We start from the raw sequence: 24,697 nt of genomic DNA on the forward strand, positions 1-24,697 counted from the left end.
ATCTTTATACATAGAATCATACAGTATGTACATTTTTTGGTGTGGCTTCTTTTACTCAGCATAATAGTTTTAAAATTTATCCATGTTGTTGTGTGTATCAATAATTAACATATTTTTAATGCTGATTAGTATTCCAATATATAGGCGGATATTCCAAATTTGTTTATCCATTCACCTCTTGATGGACTTTTGGGTTGTTTCCAGTTTGAGGCTATTACATATAAAACATGAATATTCTTAGTACACGTCTTTATGTGGACAGCTTTCATTCCTTTTAGGTAAAGATCAAGGAATAGAAAGTTTAGGATCATTATGTTCTTGTGATGATATCACCTCTCCATTATGAAATGACTCCCTTTATTCCTGGTAATACTCTTCGCTTTGAAATCTACTTTATTATAATTATATTTATAATTAAGGTAGCCATTCTAGTTAACTAGAGTTATAGTGATATCTTCCTCCATTCCTTTAATGTATTTGTGTCTTTATATTTAAAATGACTTTTTTATAGGAAACATGTAGTTGGTTGGGTCTTTTTTTATCTAAGCTGACAATCTCTGCCTTTTAGTTAGAATTTTAGAACATTTAAATTTACTGTGATACTTAATATCATTAGGTTTAAAAGTACCATCTTGCTATTTGGTTTTTTTCCCCCATCTGTCCTTTCTTTCCCTTTTGCTCTTTTTCTGTCTTCTTTTAATTAGTTGAATTATTATTTCATTTATCTCCTTTTTAATATTATTAGCTATAACTCTTTGTTACATTATTTTAGTGACTTTTAACTATCACAGTCTATGTTCAAGTAATATTATTCCACTTTGCATATACTATATGAAATTTACTGCAATAGGGGCGCCTGGGTGGCCCAGTCGGTTAAGTGTCTGCCTTCGGCTCAGGTCATGATCCCAGGATCCTGGGATCAAGCCCCACTTCGGGCTCTCTGCTCGGTGGGGAGCCTGCTTCTCCCTCTCCCTCTGTCTGCTGCTCCCCCTGCTTGTGCTGTCTCTCTCTCTGTGTCAAATAAATAAATAAAATCTTCAAAAAAGAAAAAAGAAATTTACCTCAGTATACCTCCATTTCTTCCACCTAGGCCTTTGTGCTATTGTTACACATTTTACTTCTATGTATGTTAAATTATAAACTGTACAACCACGTTGTTATTATTTTTGCTTCAGTAGTTAATTAGCTTTTATTAAAGAGATTGAACTAATAAAAATACTTTTTATCTTTACCCATGTGGTTACCTGTTTTAGTACTCTTTATTCTTGTGTATAAATCTAGGTTTCCATATGGTATAATTCTACTAAAAAGATGTTCTATATCATTTCTTGTATTGCCGCTCTGTACAGTTTTGTATATCTGAAAAATTCTTTATTTTGCCTTTTTTTCCTAAGGATATTTCACTGTGAGTAAAGAATTCTAGGTTGACAGGGGCATCTGGGTGGCTCAGTCAGTTATGCATCTGCCTTCAGCTCAGGTCATGATCCCGGGATCCTGGGATTGAGCCCCAAGTTGGGCTCCCTGCTCAGAGGGGAGTCTGCTTCTCCCTCTCTCTCTGCCCCTCCCCTCCATTCATGCTCTCTCTCTTTCTCTCTGTGTCTCAAATAAATAAATAAAATCTTAAAAAAAAAAGAATTCTAGGTTGACAGATTTTTTTTTCTTTTAGTATTTTAAAGGTGTTGTTCCATTAGCTTTCAGCTTGCTTTCTTTCCAGTGAGAAAACTACAGTCATTCTCATCTTTGTTTGTCTCTCTATAAGGTGTCTCTTTTCCTCTGGCTTCTTTTATGATTTTTTTCCTTTATCACTGATTTAATCAACTTGATTATAATGTTCCTTGGTGTAGTTTAATTCATGTTTCTTGTGTTTGGGGTTCGTTGAGCATCTTGGACCTGAGATTATATAGCTTTTATCAAATATCAACAAATTTGGAAGAATTTCAGCCATTATTTCTTCAATTTTTTTCTACTTCTTTCTCTCTTCTTCAGGTATTCCAATTACATGTCTATTTCAAGTTGTCCCACAGCTCACTGATATGATACTTTTTTTTTTTTTTTGGTCTTTTTGGATAGTTTCTATTGCCATGCTTCAAATTCACTAATATTTTCTTCTGCAATGTGTAATCCACTGCTAATCCTATTCAGTGCATTTTTTTCATTTCCCACACATCATATCTAGACAATTGTTGGGGGCATTTTTTACATATCTTTTATGTCTCTTCTTAACATATGCAATCTTTCCTCTAGCTTCTTGGACAGATGGAATACACTTGTAATAATTATTGTAAAGTTTTTATCTATTGTATCACTGTGTCATTTCTGGCTCCATGTCAATTGCTTTTTCTCATTATTTTGCGTATTTTCTTCTTGCATACCTGTCATTTCTTTGTTAAATGCCAGACATTGAAAATTTTACATCATTGGGTGTTGGATATTTTTGTATTCTTATAAAAATTCTTGAGGTTTCGGGCACCTGGGTGGCTCAGTTGGTTAAGCGACTGCCTTCGGCTCAGGTCATGATCCTGGAGTCCCTGGATCGAGTCCCGCATCGGACTCCCTGCTCGGCAGGGAGCCTGCTTCTGCCTCTGACCCTCCCCCTCTCATGTGCTCTCTCTGTCTCAAATAAATAAATAAAATCTTTAAAAAAAAAATTCTTGAGGTTTGTTTTGGGGCACATTTAGGTTACTTGGAAATACTTAACCTCTTTTGGGTCAAGCTTTTGAAGCTTTGTTAGGCAGAACCAGAGAGGTATTTACTAATTTCACCCAACTACCAAAGCAAAACTCTTCCAAGTACTCTACCTGATGCTTCTTGAGATATGGGGGTTTTCTACCTTGGTTGGTGAGAATAGACACTATTCCTGCATTCCAGGGATTGTTCCTTCCAATACTGATTCTTTCCCTAGCCTCAAGTAGTCTCCTTACACATCTGTGCTAATTGTTACTTGGCTGAATAATTGAGGGAAACGCTCCACTGATTACTCACAGGAGACCCTCTATAGATCTCTGGAGTTCTCCCTGTGCAGCTTCCTCCTCTTTGGTGCACTGCTCTGTGAACTCTAGCCACATGGGACTCCCCAGACTCCAAACTCCGCCTCCTCCACTCAGAGAGACTTCCAGGATCTTCCTGGGTTCCCCTTCCCTGTGCTGCAGCCTAGAAACTCTTTCTGGACAGTAAAATGTGACAATTACAGTGATCATCTCATTGGTTTTTTATCTCTTGGGATCACCATTTGGTGCTACAACATTCAGTGTCCTATGAACCATTGTTTCATGTTTTTTGTCCAGTTTTTAGTTGTTTCAATAGAAGGGTAAATCTGGTACTGTTATTCCAATTTAGTCAAAATAGAAGTCATTGTAATAGCGTTTTAATGGATGGATAATCTGAGGATGTAACAGTAACTTGAGGTATAATGGGCTATCCAGTACAAAGGATTTCTCACATTTGTCTTCTATGTTATTATGTTTTTTCCTAACTTTTCCTCCAGTGATGATTTTAATACTTCTGTTGCATATGTAATTTTATTGCAATTTCCCCCATCTCATTATCTTTTTTTTTTAATCTCATCCTATTATATTTTTGTCTCAACTTGCTCACCTGTGAGGCTTTCTGCCTAGAGGTTATATCTTCTTGCAACCTCCTAGGGTCTTGTCCAGTAGGAAATTGTTTCCAAAGGTCTGATTTTTGGAGACTTCAGGATGGAGCTTCTTTCCTTGTCTTGCAGCTTTGTTTCATAAGCTCCATCTTGGTCTCTTTACAGGGCCCCTTGTAGCATACATAGAATGTCGGTGAGACAGTGGTCTCACCCCCTGTCCATCTGGATCATGGTTAAGTGCCTTTTCAGACCACGAAACTCGTAGGACTGGTAGGCTTTCATGTGGCACAGCTCTATGGCGTGACACGAACTGTTTTCCTTTGCATGGCACTTTGGCTCTCTGAACAAAAAGTGTACTGGTAGCATTGCCTTCCCCAGCAGGCATTACTGTCAGGGCTATCTCTCTCTGCCCATGCCTTCAGCACTCCATTACTTAGTGGTACAACACCTACCTGGATTTTCCACTCCCAGTCTTCCTCTTACTTTTCCCCATGTTTTCTATGAGTTGCACCCTCTTCCTGGATATTAAGAGATCATTTCTGATGGGCATGGATCTGGAGAGACTGGGAGAAGAGAGATGGCCCTTAAAGTACCTCAAGAAAGTATAATTCACACAGTAAAGTATAGGTGCCCAGTTTTCTCATTAGTAATAACCTCATGTTTCTGAACGAGAGGACAAAGAGTATAAGAGAGACAGCATTTTCTTACCTAAGAGAAGGAAAACTCCAGAGGGAAAACTTACTCTATTTCTGTGGTATGATAAACCACTTTCTGCATTTTCTTAATCCAATTGATTAGGCTTGCAGCTAGTCAAAGTTCTTCCTAGTTTCTGGAAATTTGTTGATTGTTGATCCCAGTTTTCTTTTTTAAATATTCATCTTCTTATTTATCTTTAAATGTATTTGAGAAGAAAATTGTGAAAAGGTATATCGGTAAATGACCAATAGTCTGGATTTTGGAATCCTAGCCAAAATTCTACAAACTGAGTGTGTTCCCAGACAGTTAGGCTAAATGACATGTACCTGTTGGCTATTGATATTACTAAAAATCACTGTCATCTTTTCTGAAAATTCACAGGGTATAGGTGAATTTCTTACAAGGTTATAGAGTCTTGAAAGGATCAGAATGAGGTCCATTCAGAGAGTATGAACTCCACAAACTAGATTTCTAGGGCCACTGATTTGATCATATTTAAGTAACCAACACTTTTGAGGACACTTGTATAAAATTCTGGCCTCTATCAAGAAAATGATGGAGCAACAAAAGGGGTTTAATATTTACCAAACATTAAGTGTCTTTGGATGGTTTCCTTTTGCCTATCACAGAATCAAAGATCACCGAGAAGCAAGTGCCAGCTAAAGAACAGGTTGCTGCAGCCCCCCTGGGAAACGCTGTTGCTCCAACTCCAGGCTCAGAATCCCCCATAGTGTACCTGAAGGATGTCGTGTGTTACCTGTCCCTGCTGGAGATGGGGAGACCTCAGGATAAGCTGGAATGTAAGTGCTCGCCCTGTCAAGGGGTTTCAATTTTTTCCTAGAAGATCTAGTACCTTGTCCTTCATTCTAAGCATGCTGGAGATTGATCTGGGATTGTGGGTATTGGTGACCCTTGCTTGGAGAAAGTGCTTCTGTCCTGTCACCAGCAGTGGTCTGGACATTTCTTGGCAATCCACATTGGCAGACAGTACTAGTTATATGGAGAGTAGGAAGTGCATCTGAGACCTTGCTATTGAGAATCAGGATTTGGAAAGGGGAGAAGTCTCTACAGGGGGCCAGGACTCCCTTCTTTTGCTGGCAGGACTTCCTAAAAGCCTCCAACCAGAAAGTTCCTACCTTCCCTTATTTTTCAAGGGGGGATATTCAACAGCTATCTTCCCCCTCTTATTCTGTACCCAAGCAGCTCTTTATGAGGAATTCCTTTTTCTTGATCAACCTCTATCTTTTAAAGGTTACTTCTATTTCTTCACCCACCCCCACCCCAAGTTTTTTGGCCTCTAGAGAAAAGGGACTAGTTAAGTGAGGGAGTTGAGCTTTGTTCCATAATGTGACTAACATAGGTTTCAAAAACATATCTTCAGAGAGAGAGAGAGTAATGGCTGGTGGCAGAAAGGAAAGCCCACAGTGGCTGAAAGAGCCTGCAGTCTTGTAGAAGACTCACTGCAGGGATGGTCTCCCCCACCTCCGTGAGCCTAGAGGCAGACTTTTTAAAAGAGGAGATAATAGGACCTTGTTAAAAAAGATATATTGTTTTGGCCCCTCTTGGGAACTTAGTAGGTATTAAGGGAAAAAACATACACATCATAGCAAAATAAAAATTCCAGTTAATAAGAAGGCTAGTCAATAAAGCTTAAACACTAACAAGGAAATATCTGGCAAAGGTTAACCCTTGCCAAAACCAAAATGAAACAGTTCGCTCATTAGCTGAGCTTAAAATCTCCCCCATAGTTTTGAGGTGTTAACAATTGCAAGTCTGAAGTGCTAATTTGGTGGCAAATATAGCAGATTTCTGTTTCTTTTGGCTAATGTTAAAAGTGAAATGTCAAACTATTTCCAACATTCAGCTGGATTTTGAGTTTCAGGCATTGTATTTGTTCATAATTACCAGAGAGGACGTGGCAGATTTTTTCATATTTGTGGCTCTCAGACTGAGTCTTGTAATGGCAATAAAAGAAACTGCATTAAAAAAAATACTTTTTGTTACGGAAAATTTCCAACACAGATAAAAGTAGAAAGCACAATGAACTTCCGTATACCCATCAGCCACCTTCAGCAATTACCTGCTTATAATCAAATCACATTTTATTAATACGTCCCATGCATTCCCTCTGCCCCAGAATATTTTGAAAAAATTCCAGACATCCTATAATTTCACCTGTAAATATTTCAGTATGTACCTCTAAAATACGACTTTTTCTTAAATATAACCCCAGCACCATTATCACATTGAAAAATGATTCCCTACTATCGCCTGTAGGCAGTAGGAGGCAGAGCTAAAGTAAGAACAAAAGCATTCATTTAGGGCCTCAGAATAGCAATTTGGGGAACACAGATTTGGGCAGCAACCCAAATAGTGTCCCTCCCAGGGAACAAAAGTCAAGGGTATTTACAGACAAAAGGGAATGCTTGTATATGTTGTTTACAGAGAATTTTGATTGGTGTTGATGGCAGAAAACTAATCTTGACTGAATATAATTGGTGACTGAGGTTACCACTAAGCAAAATCTCTTCATGTAGCAAGTTGCAGGTGTTCGGGTTGAGTCTTTGGAATATTTGCAGTCTGGCCCAGTTCAGAGTTCACTGTTCCACCCAGTGAGGACGTGCATGAGGCCTACCTCTTTAATGGCCTCCCAGCTCCATTTTAAAACCCCTTGACATAAGTGACTTCATTTAATTTCACCTTTTATCTATCAGATATTCAGTCAGTGTTCACATTTTCCCAATTATCTTACATATTTTTAATTGTTTATTTGAATCAGAATCCAAATGTACTCCATACATTGCCACTGCTTCTTATGTTTCTTCTATTTTAATCTTCTGCTTATTTTTTTCCGTGTAATTTTTTATTGTAGAAACTTGGTTATGTTTGTTCTCTAGAGTTTTTAATCTTTTTTTTTTTTAATTAAACTGGATGAATTCAAATCCTTCCCTGATTTTAGTGATTGAAAGCAACTTAAGCTTTTCTTTTTTAATAACCAATCATGTATCTTTTTGGAAATAATAGCCTGAAATCCTATCATTCATACATTAACAATAACTCTCATTATTGAACACCTTTTATCTGCTAATCACTTTAAATGTATATCTCATTTTAACCTCACAATAATCCTAGAAGGTCAGTGTGATTATTCTCATTATATGTGTCAGCACAGAAAGTATAAATGACTTGCCCAAGCCCATGCTGCTAATAAACTGAATGCTTTCTTTATAGTTCTACTGTCCTTGCATAGCAGGACCAAGAGAGCTCCCATGTTGAGAGTCGCCTGGGCCCAGGGTCTGGGAACAGCAGTAGTGGGAAGGCCTGTCCTTTCTGTCATTCAGCCATCTGTTTGGCAAGTCAGCCTCATATGCTGAGTGCCTCTGACCAAGACATTTTGAAGACTCACGGAGAATTGGAAGGCTGTTGACCCTACTTTGACAAAACCTCGACTCCCACCACAATCACACCACTGAACAAACACAAGGTGCAGGAATATCACAACATATAGAAAGATGTGACAACACACAAGCAACCTAGCAGGAGTGTCGTGAACTGTGGGTACATGCTGAGAGGTCCAGAGTGGGTATGTGTGGGAAGGGACAGTCTGGGGAGGCTCCATAGAGAAAGCAGGCCTGATGAAGGGTTTCAAGAACGAGAGGAAAATGAAGATGTGTTCAGTTCTACTCCCCACTCTGCTTACTTCTGAGATCACAAACAGGATCTCTACCTTTAAAATGAATGAGATGTAAGTTCCCAAGTCCCAAAAATGAAAATTTAGTCCTTTGCCCAAATTTCTCTCCCAGATCTTCCTTATCCTGCATCACCTCCCTACAACTAGAACATGATAGAGGATGTTTCTGAATAGCATGTTGACATTTTATTTTATTTTTTTTATTATGTTATGTTAATCACCATACATTACATCTTTAGTTTTTGATGTAGTGTTCCATGATTCATTGTTTGCGTATAACACCCAGTGCTCCATTCAGTACGTGCCCTCTTTAATACCCATCACCAGGCTAACCCATCCCTCTCCCCCCCTCCCCTCTAGAACCCTCAGTTTGTTTCTCAGAGTCCATAGTCTCTCATGGTTCGTCTCCCCCTCTGATGTCCCCCCCTTCATTTTTCCCTTCCTGCTATCTTCTTCTTCTTCTTTTTTTTTTAATATAACGTATTATTTGTTTCAGGGGTACAGATCTGTGATTCATCAGTCTTACACAATTCACAGCACTCACCATAGCACATACCCTCCCCAATGTCTATCACCCAGCCACCCCATCCCTCCCACCCCCCACCACTCCAGCAACCCTCAGTTTATTTCCTGAGATTAAGAATTCCTCATAGGGCGCCTGGGTGGCTCAGTCAGTTAGGCAACTGCCTTCAGCTCAGGTCATGATCCTGGAGTCCCGGGATTGAGTCCCGCATCAGGCTTTCTGCTCGGCGGGGAGTCTGCTTCTCCCTCTGACCCTCCCCCCTCTCATGTGCTCTCTCTCATTCTCTCTCTCTCAAATAAATAAATAAAATCTTTAAAAAAAAAAAAAAACAGAAAACCTATTTAAAAAAAAAAAAGAATTCCTCATATCAGTGAGGTCATATGATACATGTCTTTCTCTGATTGACTTATTTTGCTCAGCATAATACCCTCCAGTTCCATCCACATCATTGCAAATGGCAAGATTTCATTCCTTTTGATGGTTGCATAATATTCCATTGTATATATACACCACATCTTCTTTATCCATTCATCTGTCGATGGACATCTTGGCTCTTCCCACAGTTTGGCTATTGTGGACATTGCTGCTATAAATATCGGAGTGCACTTACCCCTTCGGATCCCTACATTTGTGTCTTTGGGGTAAATACCCGGTAGTGCAATTGCTGGGTCGTATGGTAACTCTATTTTCAACTTTTTGAGGAACCTCCATACTCTTTTCCAGAGTAGCTGCACTAGCTTGCATTCCCACCAACAGTGTAGGAGGGTTCCCCTTTCTCTGCATCCTGCCAACATCTGTCATTTCCTGACTTGTTAATTTTAGCCATTCTGACTGGTGTGAGGTGGTATCTCATTGAGGTTTTGATTTGAATTTCCCTGATGCTGAGCGATGTTGAGCACTTTTTCATGTGTCTGTTGGCCATTTGGATGTCTTCTTTGGAAAAATGTCTGTTCGTGTCTTCTGCCCATTTCTTGATTGGATCATTTGTTCTTTGGGTGTTGAGTTTAATAAGTTCTTTATAGATTTTGGATACTAGCCCTTTATCTGATATGTCATTTGCAAATATCTTCTCACATTCTGTCGGTTATCTTTTGGTTTTGTTGACTGTTTCTTTTGCTGTGCAAAAGCTTTTTATCTTGATGAAGTCCCAATAGTTCATTTTTGCCCTTGATTCCCTTGCCTTTGGCAATGTTTCTAGGAAGAAGTTGCTGCGGCTGAGGTCAAAGAGGTTGCTGCCTGTGTTCTCCTTTAGGATTTTGATGGACTCCTGTCTCACATTGAGATCTTTCAGCCATTTTGAGTCTATTTTTGTGTGTGGTGTGAGGAAATGGTCCAGTTTCATTCTTCTGCATGTGGCTGTCCAGTTTTCCCAACACCATTTGTTGAAGAGACTGTCTTTTTTCCATTGGACATTCTTTCCTGCTTTGTCGAAGATGAGTTGACCATAGAGTTGAGGGTCCATTTCTGGGCTCTCTATTCTGTTCCATTGATCTATGTGTCTGTTTTTGTGCCAGTACCATACTGTCTTGATGATGACAGCTTTGTAATAGAGCTTGAAGTCTGGAATTGTGATGCCACCAGCTTTGCTTTTCTTTGTCAACATTCCTCTGGCTATTCAGGGTCTTTTCTGGTTCCATACAAATTTTAGGATTATTTGCTCCATTTCTTTGAAAAAAGTTGGTGGTATTTTTTTTTCCTGTTTTTTTTTAAATTTTTTATTGTTATGTTAATCACCATACATTACATCATTAGTTTTTGATGTAGTTCCATGATTCATTGTTTGTGTATAACACCCAGTGCTCCATGCAAAACGTGCCCTCTTTAATACCCATCACCAGGCTAACCCATCCTCCCACCCCTCTCCCCTCTAGAACCCTCAGTTTGTTTTTCAGAGTCCACTGTCTCTCATGGTTTGTCTCCCCCTCCAATTTCCCCCCTTCATTCTTCCCCTCCTGCTATCTTCTTCTTTTTTTTTTTTTTAAGATATATTGCATTATCAGTTTCAGAGGTACAGATCTGTGATTCAACAGTCTTGCACAATTCACAGCGCTCACCATAACACATACCCTCCCCAATGTCTATCACCCAGCCACCCTATCCCTCCCACCCCCCACCGCTCCAGCAGCCCTCAGTTTGTTGATAGGGATTGCATTGAATGTGTAGATTGCTCTAGGTAGCATTGACATCTTCACAATATTTGTTCTTCCAATCCATGAGCATGGAACGTTTTTCCATTTCTCTGTGTCTTCCTCAATTTCTTTCATGAGTATTTTATAGTTTTCTGAGTACAAATTCTTTGTCTCTTTGGTCAGATATATTCCTAGGTATCTTATGGTTTTGGGTGCAATTGTAAATGGAATCGACTCCTTAATTTCTCTTTCTTCTGTCTTGTTGTTGGTGTATAGGAATGCCATGGATTTCTGTGCATTGATTTTATATCCTGCCACTCTACTGAATTCCTGTATGAGTTCTAGCAGTTTTGGGGTGGAGTCTTTTGGGTTTTCCACATAAAGTATCATATCTGCAAAGAGTGAGAGTTTGACTTCTTCTTTGCCAATTTGGATGCCTTTTATTTCTTTTTGTTGTCTGACTGCTGTGGCTAGGACTTCTAATACTATGTTGAAAAGCAGTGGTGATAGTGGACATCCCTGCCGTGTTCCTGACCTTAGGGGGAAAGCTCTCAGTTTTTCCCCATTGAGAATGATACTTGCTGTGGGTTTTTCATAGATGGCTTTTATGATATTGAGGTATGTGCCCTCTATCCCTATATTCTGAAGAGTTTTGATCAAGAAAGGATGCTGTACTTTGTCAAACGCTTTTCTGCATCTGTTGAGAGGATCATATGGTTCTTGTTCTTTCTTTTATTAATGTATTGTATCACATTGATTGATTTGTGGATGTTGAACCAACCTTGCAGCCCAGGAATAAATCCCACTTGGTCGTGGTGAATAATCCTTTTAATGTACTGTTGGATCCTATTGGCTAGTATTTTGGTGAGAATTTTTACATCCATGTTCATCAAGGATAGCATGTTGACATTTTAGAAAAACAAATACAATAGCTTCTATAATGGTAACTACTTCATAGCTTTGTTGAGGATTCCATAAGTAGGAATGATAAAGTACATAGGACAGTGCATCATACTTATTAAATGCCACATATAAATGTTCATTAATGAAAGAAAGTAACAATAAATAATATTTGTTGAGTGCTTTCTCCATTCCAAGCACCATATGACTAAGGAATAGGGCACATAAATAGAAGTCTGTATCATATAAGCTCAATCTTTCTGAAATCTTTAATGAGGCCAAAAACATTTAGATGTCACAATATCGATTTTTACAGTGATCATAGCTGGCATTAAATCCTGAGGTTAATGAAATGATGTTGAACTTCTTTGCTTGCTGTGGGGATGTTAAGAGAAAGAGCACATCAATTTAAACTTCCCTGGAAATCTTTTTTAAAGAGAACAAGGTTGTCAAAATCTTTTCCTAAAACCTTTCTAAGTATTAAAAAGGCCAGCAAAAATATTTACCATGTATGTAGTCTTACTTGGCATGTTTCTTTTATGAACATTTTAAAGGTATTAATATATTTATTTTATTTATATCTTGTAGTACATTGTATGCTTATGTATATCTCTTATATAGAACAATTAAAATTATTACAGAGAAAAAACTGTCCTATACTTTACATATTAATCCTCATTAAAAAAAAAAACCTAGGAGAAAGAAACCGCTGTAATCTCCATCTTGCAGATAAACATGGTCCAATGAAGTTAAATGACTTGTTTGATGCCTTGGAGGTGGTAGGCCAAGGCCAAGATGTGAGTCTGCCTAAATCCACTAGAGCATGTTTCAAGGTGTGCATGCTCTACCAGGAACCGTACCATGACCTGGAACTCATCAGCCACAGAGTTATTGCTTAGACAGGTCCAGAAGCCAGATGGCTGGGTTCTCCTCCCTTTTTCCACCCTCTGTGTGAGAAGTCAGACTCTGCACCTTGGAGGGTGGGTGAGCTGGCTGCAAGGGCCTTCGCCCCAGTGACAGAACTGAGCTAAAGACCGGCAGCATCAAAGCCACAGCCCATGCCTGGTGCCCGGAGGACACCTCAAGCCACACCTCTGTGTCTCTTGCAGTCATGTTTCGTCTCTATGATTCGGATGAGAACGGTCTCCTGGATCAAGCGGTAAGCTCTCGTTCCAAATGTCCCTCCTGACACTAAGAAAATCTGAGGGATAGGGGAGCAGGTGGAGGAAGAGTCTAAAAACTCCCAGTTCCATCTTTTTAGAAATAGCAGTGTCTCAATATGGGCTGCAGAAATCATGGTAGAACCCCCCACTGCTACTTCCAATAGGGCCAGCCTGGGAGAGAGTGAACTCCACCTGACCTTTTCATTCCAGAAGCCCAGGATCACACCATTTCAGAAGGGGAGATGCTTTAGTATCTTATCTAGTTTAACTTCCCAGTCTTCCTCTCATACCCAGGGCACTAGCTCAACGAGTCTGGTTCTTTCTGCTCTAAGCACATGGTCCCATCCCATTGTACCTGGGAAAGCCTGAGACACCCCCCCTCCCGCCCCCTCTCCCTCAGGAATAGGCAGGGATAGGACAGGGATCATGGAGTAAAAGGGGGTACGGAAAAGGAAGAAGGCAGGGAGGGGAGAAGGCAAACAGAATCAGACAGGCCCCGCACTCATCACTGGCAATGGCAGAGATGGGGCTCCTTAACAGAAAGGCTGTGAGGTTGAGGGGCATGGGACGGAGTTACACCAGACCCATGGGGGAAAGAAGGAAACAAGTCCACTAGACCAACTGAATCATCCCAACGTCCTCTAAACCCCAGGGCTCCTTTCAGGGATCCCTATTGCCTCATGACAATGCTGTGGGTTGCATCATGCCAGAGAACAACCAGAGAATCACAGACTCTCAAGCATTTGATCAACACATGTTTATTGAGTGTCTGCCACACGTCAAGCACTACTTCGAGCCCTGGGGCTATGTCAGTGAAGCCGACAGACACAAATCCATGCCCTCATGAAGCTCTCATTGCTAGTGCAAGCACATGCCCTAGAAAGCATAGCAAGATACGTGTCAGAGAGGGGTGCGTGCTGGAAGAAAAATAAAGGAAGGAAAGGAAGTGCTCAGGGGAGCTGCAGGTGTAGATAGAGGAGCTAAGGAAGGTCTCCCTCAGGGGACATGTGAACAGGGACTGGAAGGAAGTGAGGGAGTGAGTCATGGGGATATCCAGAGGAGGCACCTTCCAGGCAGAGGCAACCACAAGTGCAAGGGTCCTGAGGGGTGCTTGAAATGTTAGTAGATTAATGAGGGGGAATGATGGAACAGAATAGTGAGGAGGTCAAAGTAAGAAGTAATAGGAGATGATATCAGAGAAATAATGACCAGGGGTGGTTGTGGGGAGAGTTCACAGAACATAGCAGGACGTAGAGGTGATTGGAAGAGTTTGTCTTTTACTCTTGAGGAATGGTGACAGGACTTCAGTTTAACCAGGTCATTCTAGCTGCTATGTTGAGACTAGACCATAGGGACTCAGGCAGGGATACCAGTTAGGAGGCTATTGGAATAAACAAGAGAAGAAATCATGGTAACGTGTACCAGGGTAGAAGCATTGCAGATGGTAAGAAGTGGTTAAATTTTAGATCTGTTTAGAAGACAACACCAATAGACAGAAGTGAGTCCCAATAGAAATATCTGATTCAATTTTCCACAGAGGATCTCTGGCAAATGGATGTCCAGGCTCTATGTGAACACTCGCAGGAATGGAGAGTTTACTCTCTACCTTAAGACAGCCATTCCACCACTGGGGAGACTGATAGAGAGGGCTTCCTTCCCACACAAAAGGCACCTCTAGTCTGCCAGAGAAATTCTCAGCACAAAACAGGATTCTGTTTTCCCCTCTCCCTCCCCCAACCCAGCAGTGAGACCATAATAGGCCAGCCTTCCCTACATCCCTCATCTTACTTCTGCCTTGTGTAGGTGACCAGGACAGCTGACCAGTGGAAAACCGATCCTATACAATAGGCCTTTAAGATTTAGAAGGTACTGTCACATCTATCCCAAGACCTTCTCTAAGCTCAAATTCCCCCAGTTTCTACACTGTTTCTCACAAGGCAGGCTTAAATAACCACTCTGACCAAGCTCTAGTTTGTCAATGCCATTTTTAAAATATGGTGCAGAACTGAACCCATTCCTCCATGACTCTTTAAGTATCCACATGTGGCCTGACCAGGGTAGACATTGAGGGAACAGGTCTTCCTAAAATCTTCCTCTGCTTCCTGAAAATGCCCACCCATTCACACAGACCAAGACTGAGGCTGATTCTCAGCTTACGAATTACATTGTTTTAATCAATGAATCTGGGACTCAGCTTGATCCACCAAGCTCTTTTTTGTTGGAAATTCTGCTGAGCCCTGTCCCCACTGTTTAGCCCACTACCTTACCTCCTATTTATAGTCTCATCTGTGGTTTTGCAATGAATTTTTTAAAATTTAAATGAAATATAATTTTTTAAATCCCTCCTGGGTTTTAGCTTGCTTATTTTGATCCAGCATTCTACCTGGTAGAGGTAACACTTTTGAACGTTGCTTCAGTTCACCAACGTGTCTCCCCAGATCAATCTTACTATGAACATCTTCGATGATGCCCAAGAGATACAAATAAATGCTTCCTCAGTTCAGTGTGTTTCCGAGCAACTCTTGGTGCACTGATGCATTTGCATCCAACAATTCTGTGAGGTTTTAAATAAAGCCTGACCTTGGTACTAAACAAAAGCCTCACTCACCAGGCAAATATAGCTCTTATAAATTTCCTGTTCACAGAGTCCTGGGCTCAGATGCCCAAATGAATCTAAGTTATAGAGCTAGGACATGAGCTAGGACCAATGCAGTGGCCCTACATCCACCTGTAACTGACCCCTAAGGGATATAGATGGATCCCAAGCTGCTAAAGCTGTGGGAATGAGGAGGAATAAAAGAGGGAGGAGAGAGCTGCTTTGGTTTATAAGCATTTAGGAAGCAAGAATCACAAAGAAGAAAACGGGTTCCTTCTATGCTGAGTCAGTGCAGAATTGAGGAAGGAAGGTGAGTTCAGGGGGGTCCAAGAAGAGGTCAGTGTTCAGTGAGCTTTCTGCATACCCCTGGCTTATCCATGTTCTGTGCTTCTTGTGAGCATCTACTCTCCACAGAGCTTTGTAGTCAGGGCTGAAATAAAGAGCAGAGACAAATGATGAGCTCCTTATGAAATACCAGTATGTTACACTGCTGCTTCTCATGCTCTGCCCTGCCCATCTTCCCAACAGGGTTTGGTTTTGAGTCTTGCTCTCGAAAACACATCTTCAGTGGTTCTCCCTCATCATCCTTTGATGTTTTCTAGGAGATGGACCGTATTGTCAACCAGATGCTTCACATTGCCCAGTATCTGGAGTGGGATCCCACGGAGCTGAGGCCTGTAAGTTTCCAGAAACAAGGGGAGACGTCCAAGTGAGCTTCCAAGATGAAAGCAGGACACTCAGGATACAAATGTTTACCATGCATGCTCTCCCAGACTCACCCTCTTATAGGCAGCTCCTCTGGGGTCCTATACCTTGACTTCCGCCTTCTCTGATAGGAAACATTAAAGACATAATTCAAATAATAATAATACCTAATAATGCTCCCTAACCTTTCCACCAGAGCTAAATTTTTATAACAGGGGTTCAAGGAATTTAGAGATAGAATTTTAAAGATTTTCTCAGTCACCGGATAATAATAATTACATTTGGGGGTTCCTATGAGTCAGGTATTAGATGAGACATTTTATATACTTTTTCTCTTATCCTCACTACATTGCTACATACATAGCAATATTATTTTCATTTTATAGGTAAGCAAAGCCGAACCCAGAGAGTGGGGGTGGCTTGCCCAAATCCACATAGTCAGGGCAGGGCAGGGCAGGGCATGGACTGGCCTCCTCACCCCTGTTTGCTCCCTCGCTGCTCTGCCCGCTGTAAATCAGAGGACAAAGGGGTAAAACACAAAACAGATAACACAGCAAAAGAGAAAGAAGGGGACAGAGGGAGGCAGGGAAGTGCAGGATGAAAGTGGACAATTGTTGCTCTCTGGGTTCTGCAGATACTGAAGGAGATGTTGCAGGGGATGGACTATGACCGGGACGGCTTTGTGTCTCTAGAGGAATGGGTCCATGGAGGGATGACCACCATCCCACTGCTGGTCCTGCTGGGCATGGACGACTCTGTAAGTCAGCAAGCCTGAGCTCAGAGAGCTCTTGTCTTTCAGAAGCATCAGGTTCCATGTGGAAATTAACATCTATATATGGCCTTGGCTTCTGTCCCAACTTCCCCAATGGGCACATCATAGGCTCTAGGCCAGCCTCAAAGTCCTCTCTTTCCACCTGTTAGTGCCTGGCATATATTCATTCATTTGACTGAGGACATTTACTAAATTAAATAAAGATACTGTTCTGAGCACAGCAAGGGGACACAAATACAATATTCCCCTACCAGAAGCTTAGACTCAACCAGTGGGGGAGGGGGAAGTCAAGGAAGAATCCCATCTTTTCAACAGATTAGGTAAAAATACACTAAGAGTGTTGACGAAAGAAGGAAGGGAAGGAAAGATAACGATCTGTCGCAAGTTGGAGGTTATTCAGATACTATCTTATTTAACCATCAAAACAACCAGATAAGATACATATTTTTCCCCAATTTATATAGATGGAAAACTGAAATTCTGGCCCTGAAGAGCCAGAATTTATTTGCACTTGACTCCAAAGATCCCATGCTTTCTAAACCTCCTACACTGAGGAGTAAGAAAGTGGGAAGAAGCCTTGGAGGTCATTTGGCCTGGTTCGAAGTACGTGTGGGAATCTGATATCTTGTTCTTGAGTGTAAAGGTCAGGTCTTTAGAGGATGTTGGATCTGGTTCTCAAGGATGGGTATGATCTGGCTATTGGAAGATGATAGAAGAGAAAGTTTATGGCTGGGAGAAAAGCTTGGTCAAAGTCCTAAATGAAAGAAAGTTCAGGGTGTATTAGAGAAACCTCCCAGTTTGATCAGAGTAGGGGATACATACAGAGGCTTAATATGAAATCCATGGTAATATATGTCTGCATCTGACCTAGTCTGCTTATCTTGCAAGGGAAATAACTTCCATACACAAGGCAGGAAAGATAAGAACTAGATGGTGGTAAATGCTTAATGTCACAATTTAGTGACATTAAGCATTTACCAGGACAGTTACACAGGTTGTGGACAACACCTCTCTGAGATAACTGAAATGCCATAGAGAGGAAGTTCAGCTGGGTTAGCCCTAGCTGGCTGCCATCACCCATAATGTCTCCATCTGACCGTTCTGCAATTCAGAAGCTGAGCCTCCATTCCCAACACTCAAGAACAAAGAATCCTGCAATCATCTCAGCGTGTCCAGTTCTTCCCAAGTGCTAAGTAGAAATCAAGGAACCAGGAGCTACACAACTCCTGCCTTCTTATTCCTTAAGACCCAGAAAGTCAGAGCTGGAAAAGATCTTGGTGATCCACGCGCTGGTCTCTTCATTTTACAAACGGAGGGCCAGAGAAGTAAAGGAACTTACTTGCCCCAAGACACACCCAGTTAGTACCAGAGGCCAACCTCCATATTCCAGAAGAGCACACACCTCATTCAGTGATTCCTTACCAAGAACCTACCATGTGTAAGAACCCACATGAGCTAGGACATGGCGTGCTCAGATAAGGAAGGCATAGTTTCTGCTATCAGTACTTGAATCAAAGTGGAAGTTCCAGCATTCCTGATTTTTTCTCTGAAACATGGGAATGGAGATGAGACATTTTAACCACAAGGAAGCAATTTCTATTTTCAATTCTGTTTTGGACTTGCTAAGTCCAAGGCGTGATGCAACTCTTTGCATGGAGGGGATCCACTATCATATGGCTGGAGGAGGGAGACAGAGACTATTTCTTCAACATTACCCCCAGTGTCTTCCCCAAATGCCAAACCAACCTTGTAGAAGAGCATAATTTACATCAGTAAAGTGGCAAACAAAAGCAAATGTGAATGTAGTTTTTAAGTTTTACGCATTTATTTTTAAATATGCACTAAATTGTAAGTTTTTACATTTAATATTCAAGATTCTAAAGAAAGCATCCCTTAGTGTCTTAAAAATCACATTGCCCCTTTAGCTTTTTCAAAACCCACATGTGGCCACTAAAAAGTCTGGAGATCTCTGAATGGCACAGATGCATAGGAGAAACAGTCTGCCTCCCTGGTACCTGGCTGGCACATGGGAGGTGACGCCCACACCCTGCAGACTCCGATGTGTGGAAATGAAAGGGCCACATGATGGCGCTATAACCCAAGCAGAAATATTACTTTCGCCTTCATCTGGGTCCTTTTGCTTCTAACCCCCGTATCTGTGAAAATAGTATCTGAGAAAAGGAAAGTCAGCTGATTTAGTTAATAAAGGGATTTTAGGGTAAAATGACAGCCCTTCAGGCTAGGCGAAGAAGCAGTGCTGAAGAGTGCTGTAACTTCCCTTCTGTCCATAAAGGAAAACCCTAGAATATATAGGTAGGGGAGAGGGATGAAAGGAGCATGGATTCAGGCCAGCAAGACCCCCAATTATAAAATCAGTTGCTTGTTATTTTATAGTCTTGGACTGTTTATATAACTTTTCCAGGGCCCTCTTTCTTCATTTCTGGTATAGGTATAAATCTACCTCCTTACACGTAAGAAAACACTCTACTTATTTTGTGTTCCCTAGTATCTAACACGGAGAGAAACTTAATAAAAGTTTTAATTCACAATGTGTTAAGCACTGGATTAGGAGCTTGACTTACATTATTTCATTTAATTCTTACAGAAATCCTCTGGATGTTTATCAAATGAGTGGATGAATCAATCTTTTCATGAACCATTTAATCAATTAGTAAATCTGTTTACTAAAGTGGAAACCATTAGATAAGAAGACTATTATTCTGTAAAACTCAGACCTTGAAAGAAGCAGGGTTTTGAGGTGGTGAGAAAGAAAATGCTTAGCCCTCCCCCTGGAGGAGACCAGCATTTGGAAAAGCAGATGGGCCTCTCTAGAGACCATAAGGAGCACAATCTGGGCACAAGAATGGATCTGGCTGCTGTGACCGGCCCAAACCAGAGGTGCCCAGAAGTAGGAACTGGGTGTGAGTCCAGCACACTGACTCTGTGTACCTGTCAGTCCTCCCCACCTTATTACAGTAGTTCTTACTGCACTTAAGATGGGCCCAAAGATGTTAATCTTTTGATGGAGCCCAAGAGAAAAGTTCAGGGACAACATACACAGAGACATGTTCCTGAAGCCATAGCCTCCAGGGAGGCTGTGCTCCCAAGCTAGGAGCTGGAAGATGTAATCACACCTAGCAATGTGATTTTTAAGACACTGAGGGATGCTTTCTTTAGAATCTTGAATATTAAATGTAAAAACTTACAATTTAGTGCATATTTAAAAATAAGTGCATAAAACTTCCGATTAATACAAACTACGTTCACATTTGCTTTTGTTTGCCACTTTGCCGATGTAAATTACAGTCTACTATGAGGCTGGTTTGGCATTTGGGGGAGACATTGGGGGTAATGTTGAAGAAATAGTCTCTGTCTCCCTCCTCCAGCCATATGAGAGTAGACCCCCTCTCATAGGTGGTTGTGTGAGGCTTGGCTCAACTCGTGGATAAGGATGAATTGGCTTTTGGGTCAAGTCAGGAGGAAGTGGTTTAAACCTCTCTCTATCTTCGTCTCTTTACTATTTTATCAGTGTACAGAAAGTTGAGAGAAGTATATTGTTTTTACTAAATGACTTTTTCCTGATTACAAAACCGGTACATGCTCACTGTAGAAAATTTGGAAAACACCAAAGAGAGGAGAAATTAGAGATTAAAATACATCTGTGGTACTGCTAACAGTAGCTAACCTCTGTTAACAGTTTAGTGACACTTTTTCCCATCCAAGATCTTCTGTGAAACTGAGATTATAATATATCATCAAATTTGCATGCTACCGTTTTCACTTAGCATTGTATCATGAGCACATTCCCATGCCATTAGATAATCTTCTTAGTATCTTTTTGATGGTCAGTTAACAATAAATGATATGGATGTACCACAACTAAACTTTGGATAATATTGCGACTTCAGGATATTTCCAATTTTTCATTATTTTAAACAGTGCTGGATTAAACATCTGGCAGAGCACAAAAATGTTCATCTGACATCCAAAAATTATTTCTTTGTGGGGGAGGGGGTCTCCTGGGGGAGCTCAGTCGGTTAAGCAGCCAGCTCTTGATTTCGGCTCAGGTCATGATCTCAGGGTCCTGGGATCAAGCCCCATATCCGGCTCTGTGCTCAAGAGTCTGCTTCTCCCTCTCCCCTCTGCCCCCGACCCCTGCTCATGCTCTCTCTCCCAAAGAAATAAATCAAAAAAAATTATTTCTTGTGCTCACTTCAGCAGCACATATACTAAAAAAATTATTTCTTTAGGATAGACCCAAGAAGGAGAATTTTTAAGTCAAAAGTTATAAACATTTAAAGGATGATGATGGACAGATGGATGGATAGATAGAAGAGAGATAAGGAGTTTCTGACTTACCCTTCTGCCAGCCACATAGGAGAGGTCTTATTTTATCCCCATACATACATTCCCACTCAGATATCCCTGATTTTTCATATTTGCTAATTCTAGAAGCAAAGGCCTTTGTTTTAATTTGCGCTTCTCTTAAAAGAACCCCTAAAACAGTTAAATAAATGACTATCTTGTCTTCCATATATGAGAAGAGTCTTTTTAGAAAAAAGAGAAACCTCCAGGAGATGCCCCCTGGGGTCTGTTAGCGCAGGGCTGCCCGCTCAGCATCTCCTTCCCTCATATCCCCGCAGGGCCCCAAGGGGGACGGGAGGCATGCCTGGACCATGAAGCACTTCAAGAAGCCCGCCTACTGCAACTTCTGCCACGTCATGCTGATGGGCGTTCGGAAGCAGGGACTGTGCTGTGTTTGTGAGTCAACTTCCTTCAAACCCCTTGCCCCAGGAATGGCCCCACTCTGCACATACTGGAGCCATTCTTAGGGACAGTCCAGGGCTTGCTGCTTCCTAGCTTGAGGAACCCACAGCAGGGACTAAAGCAGGAGCTCTATGCCCTGTTTTTGTGTTGTCCACGTCAAACGGACAAACGCTGTCCTGTTGTTGGGATCCTACCAAGGGCCACTGAGCCCTAGGAAAAAAAAAAAAGGTTAACATTCACACAAAATTTTAAAACATCTCACACCAATTTTAGTTGGGTTTTGCTGGCGAATGTTTATTTTGCTGAAGCTGGGGGGTTGTTACTAATAAACTATAAAACTGTATTGTGTAAACGCAATGGAAATTACAACTCTCCCTTTGTTTCTCTTTATAATCCATTTAGTAAAGTCAGGCAGGAGAGGAGGAAAGAAACGTCAGTGAGAAAGGAGGGAAGGAGACCAGAAAGGAGAACCGGAGAAGGATGGAGGGGTGATGTAGGAAGGAGAGTGGAGAAGGTGGGGGGGGCGCAGAGAGGAGGCGAGACTACAAGCGCAAAGGCTTTATAGGGCCCGGGGCCTGTGGCGCACTCACCAACCACCTTACCACAGAGGCAGCAAACGCTCAGCCTGGAGCCACCAGAGCCTGGTGAGCTGCCACGCAGGAGAGCCCCTGGGTGCGGATCAGGCCTCCGAACTGTTTCATCCGAGCATGCACACGTGAGCTAGGCAGCAAGTAACATGGCCACAGAAGTCACCTTAGCAGAGCTGGGCCCTGGTCTACCAAGAGCCAGCACCAGTGGGCGAGTGAAGGGGCCACCTGTCCTTCCAGCACCCAGTCACATCCAGCTCTCACACTTTTCTTTTTTTTTTTTTTTTTAAGATTTTATTTATTTATTTGAGAGAGGGAGACTGAGAGAGAGAGAGCACATGAGAGGGGGGAGGGTCAGAGGGAGAAGCAGACTCCCCGCTGAGCAGGGAGCCCGATGCGGGACTCGATCCCGGGACTCCAGGATCATGACCTGAGCCAAAGGCAGTCGCTGAACCAACTGAGCCACCCAGGCGCCCTCTCACACTTTTCTTAAAGAAGAACCCAGTCTCATTCCTAGTGGGTTCCAGGCCTGTGGGCCTCTGCTGTTTGCGTAGTAGTAAGAAGTGGTAACAACCACAATAATAATTTATGGGATAGCTATTCTGACACAGACACATAGTGCTTTGTACAAATTATCTCATCTAATGCTGTAAAAGCCTTTTAAAGAGAAAGAGAGGTCATTTTATCCCAATTTTATACAAAACCCTGAATTTCAAGAGACGTGAAGAAAGTTACCCACAATTATGTGTGTGGTGACCAAGGGCAGAGCCAGAATTCAGGCCCAGGCCTACCTAACTCCGAAGTGAGGAACACCCCTGGTCTTTCCGTTTGCTCCCCAGAATGCATGGCATTGGCATACTGCGCAGGCGGGCCCCTCCCGTTCCCCTTAAGCAGAACGTGCCTTTCTGGGGGATGTTTTCTTCCTGCATTCACACTACACAGTGGAAGGCAGGTGTGGTGGGGTAGAGGGTACAGAAGCATGTCTGGGAGAGAACTGTGGACTCTTCTCACTGGGCAATTTCCATTTGGAAAGCCAGCTCCGTGTGTCGCCTCCCTCTGACCAGCCACCCAGAGGGAGGCACGATTCGTGGGGGGGGGGGGGGGGGGGGGGGGTATGGCTGGACCTTCCTAAGTAGCCACTCACAAGCAATTTCCTTTTTTTTTTTTCCAGACTGCAAGTACACTGTCCATGAACGCTGTGTATCTAAAAACATTCCTGGATGTGTCAAAACGTACTCAAAAACCAAAAAGGGCGGTGAGGTTAGTGATCCCTATTGCCTTGTTCTACTGCATGCTGCATCCCAGGCAACATGTCCATCACCACAGACTCCTGGGCAGGAAGCTTTTTCAAGTCCCTTCCTTGCCACAGGGACCACCCTTAAATCATCCTGTTCATCCATCAATCCATCAGCATCTCCCCGGTGCCCACCGTGTGCCAAGCACTGTGCTAGGGGGTATCCAGGTTATAAGATGGTCCCCAGCTTGTTCCAGAACTGTGTGGTCTTGTGGGAGAGAGACAGACATGTAAGCAAAGTATAAACAACTGAGATGTATGATCACAGTAGGGCTGTGTGGGACAGACAGTGGAGACACCAAGGAGGAGGCCTGGGAAGGTTCCCCAGAGGAAGTGGCATCTGAGTTGTGTCTTGAACCCAGATCGGGAGGACTTCACAAGGCATCAAGGAAGACAAGGCACCCCAGGCAGAAGAAGCCTTGAGTGCAAGGCATGGAGACAAGGCATAGTCTAGGATCTGTACTTAGTTTGGTGTGACTGGGACAGAGGATGCTTCAATGGAAGTGACAGGAGATGTGCCCCAGAAGTGGTAGGTCCAGCCTGGGGAAGTTCTCGAGAGGCCAGCTGAGGAGTCCAAAAGGCGCCTCCCGCACAGCAAAGGGGCCTCTGAAGAGCTGTAAGCACAGGAAGAGATGCGAAGAGATGACTGGGTTTGCAAATCAGGTTAACTGCTCTGACCGTGGGGCAGGAGAGAGATGGGGGGCGGGCGAGGGGGACCAGAGCTCCTCCGACAGTTCAGGTGAGAGGCAGTGCCACACTGAGGGCCTGCTTGGGGTGGGGTCTGCACTCCCTGCGCTCAGTACGTGCTGACTATGCAGCAGTCCAGCCGTGGTGGTGTCTGTGCTCAGGGTCCCCCGACCATGCCGGCTGTTGCGTATTTTGATTGTCCCCTGGCTAAGGTAGGGGAGATGAAGAGAGTTTGAGACATAACTTGGAGGTAGCACCACCAGGACTTGGTGATGGGGACGTAGGGGATGGGAGTGAGGAAGAGGTCAGGAATGGATCCCTGGTTTTGAACTTGGCCATTGGGTGGTGCCATTCACAGAGTCTGGAAATAGACTCTCCTTAAAATGAGCAGGGGAAGGGCACTCTGAGTCCATTCATCCTGAGTCAGGGGATGATTAGCGGCAGGAAGTGGCATCTAGCCTTGCACAGAAGGACTCGAGAGAGAGAAGGGAGCCTCCAGGACACGCATGCTTGCCTCATGAGACGCCACATGGTCTCTTGTCCACTCCTGCACCACGCCCATACACACCCTTTTTCATGTCCATACCTTTCACCA

At 42.5% G+C, this 24,697-nt stretch overlaps 1 protein-coding gene across 4 annotated transcripts in view; it reads left to right on the plus strand.

Moving 5' to 3' along the window:
• Window positions 1-24,697, plus strand: part of DGKG (diacylglycerol kinase gamma) — a 208,968-nt gene that overhangs the window by 59,357 nt on the left and 124,914 nt on the right. For all 4 annotated transcript variants that reach the window (XR_010409214.1, XR_010409213.1, XR_010409215.1 and 1 more), the window contains exons 6-11: window positions 4,918-5,088; window positions 12,641-12,690; window positions 15,893-15,967; window positions 16,630-16,752; window positions 21,411-21,528; window positions 23,293-23,381. Coding sequence is in view for 1 of the 4 variants with exons in the window: in XM_045903201.3 (XP_045759157.1) it covers window positions 4,918-5,088; window positions 12,641-12,690; window positions 15,893-15,967; window positions 16,630-16,752; window positions 21,411-21,528; window positions 23,293-23,381 (626 nt within the window). In the remaining 3 variants the exon portion in view is untranslated. The remainder of the gene's footprint in view (window positions 1-4,917; window positions 5,089-12,640; window positions 12,691-15,892; window positions 15,968-16,629; window positions 16,753-21,410; window positions 21,529-23,292; window positions 23,382-24,697) is intronic.

The sequence above is a fragment of the Mirounga angustirostris genome, unplaced genomic scaffold (assembly GCF_029215605.1).
Source record: "Mirounga angustirostris isolate CCGP_5_RB_7025 unplaced genomic scaffold, mMirAng1.0.hap1 SCAF_1, whole genome shotgun sequence".
In the NCBI taxonomy this organism is placed as follows: Eukaryota; Metazoa; Chordata; class Mammalia; order Carnivora; family Phocidae; genus Mirounga; species Mirounga angustirostris.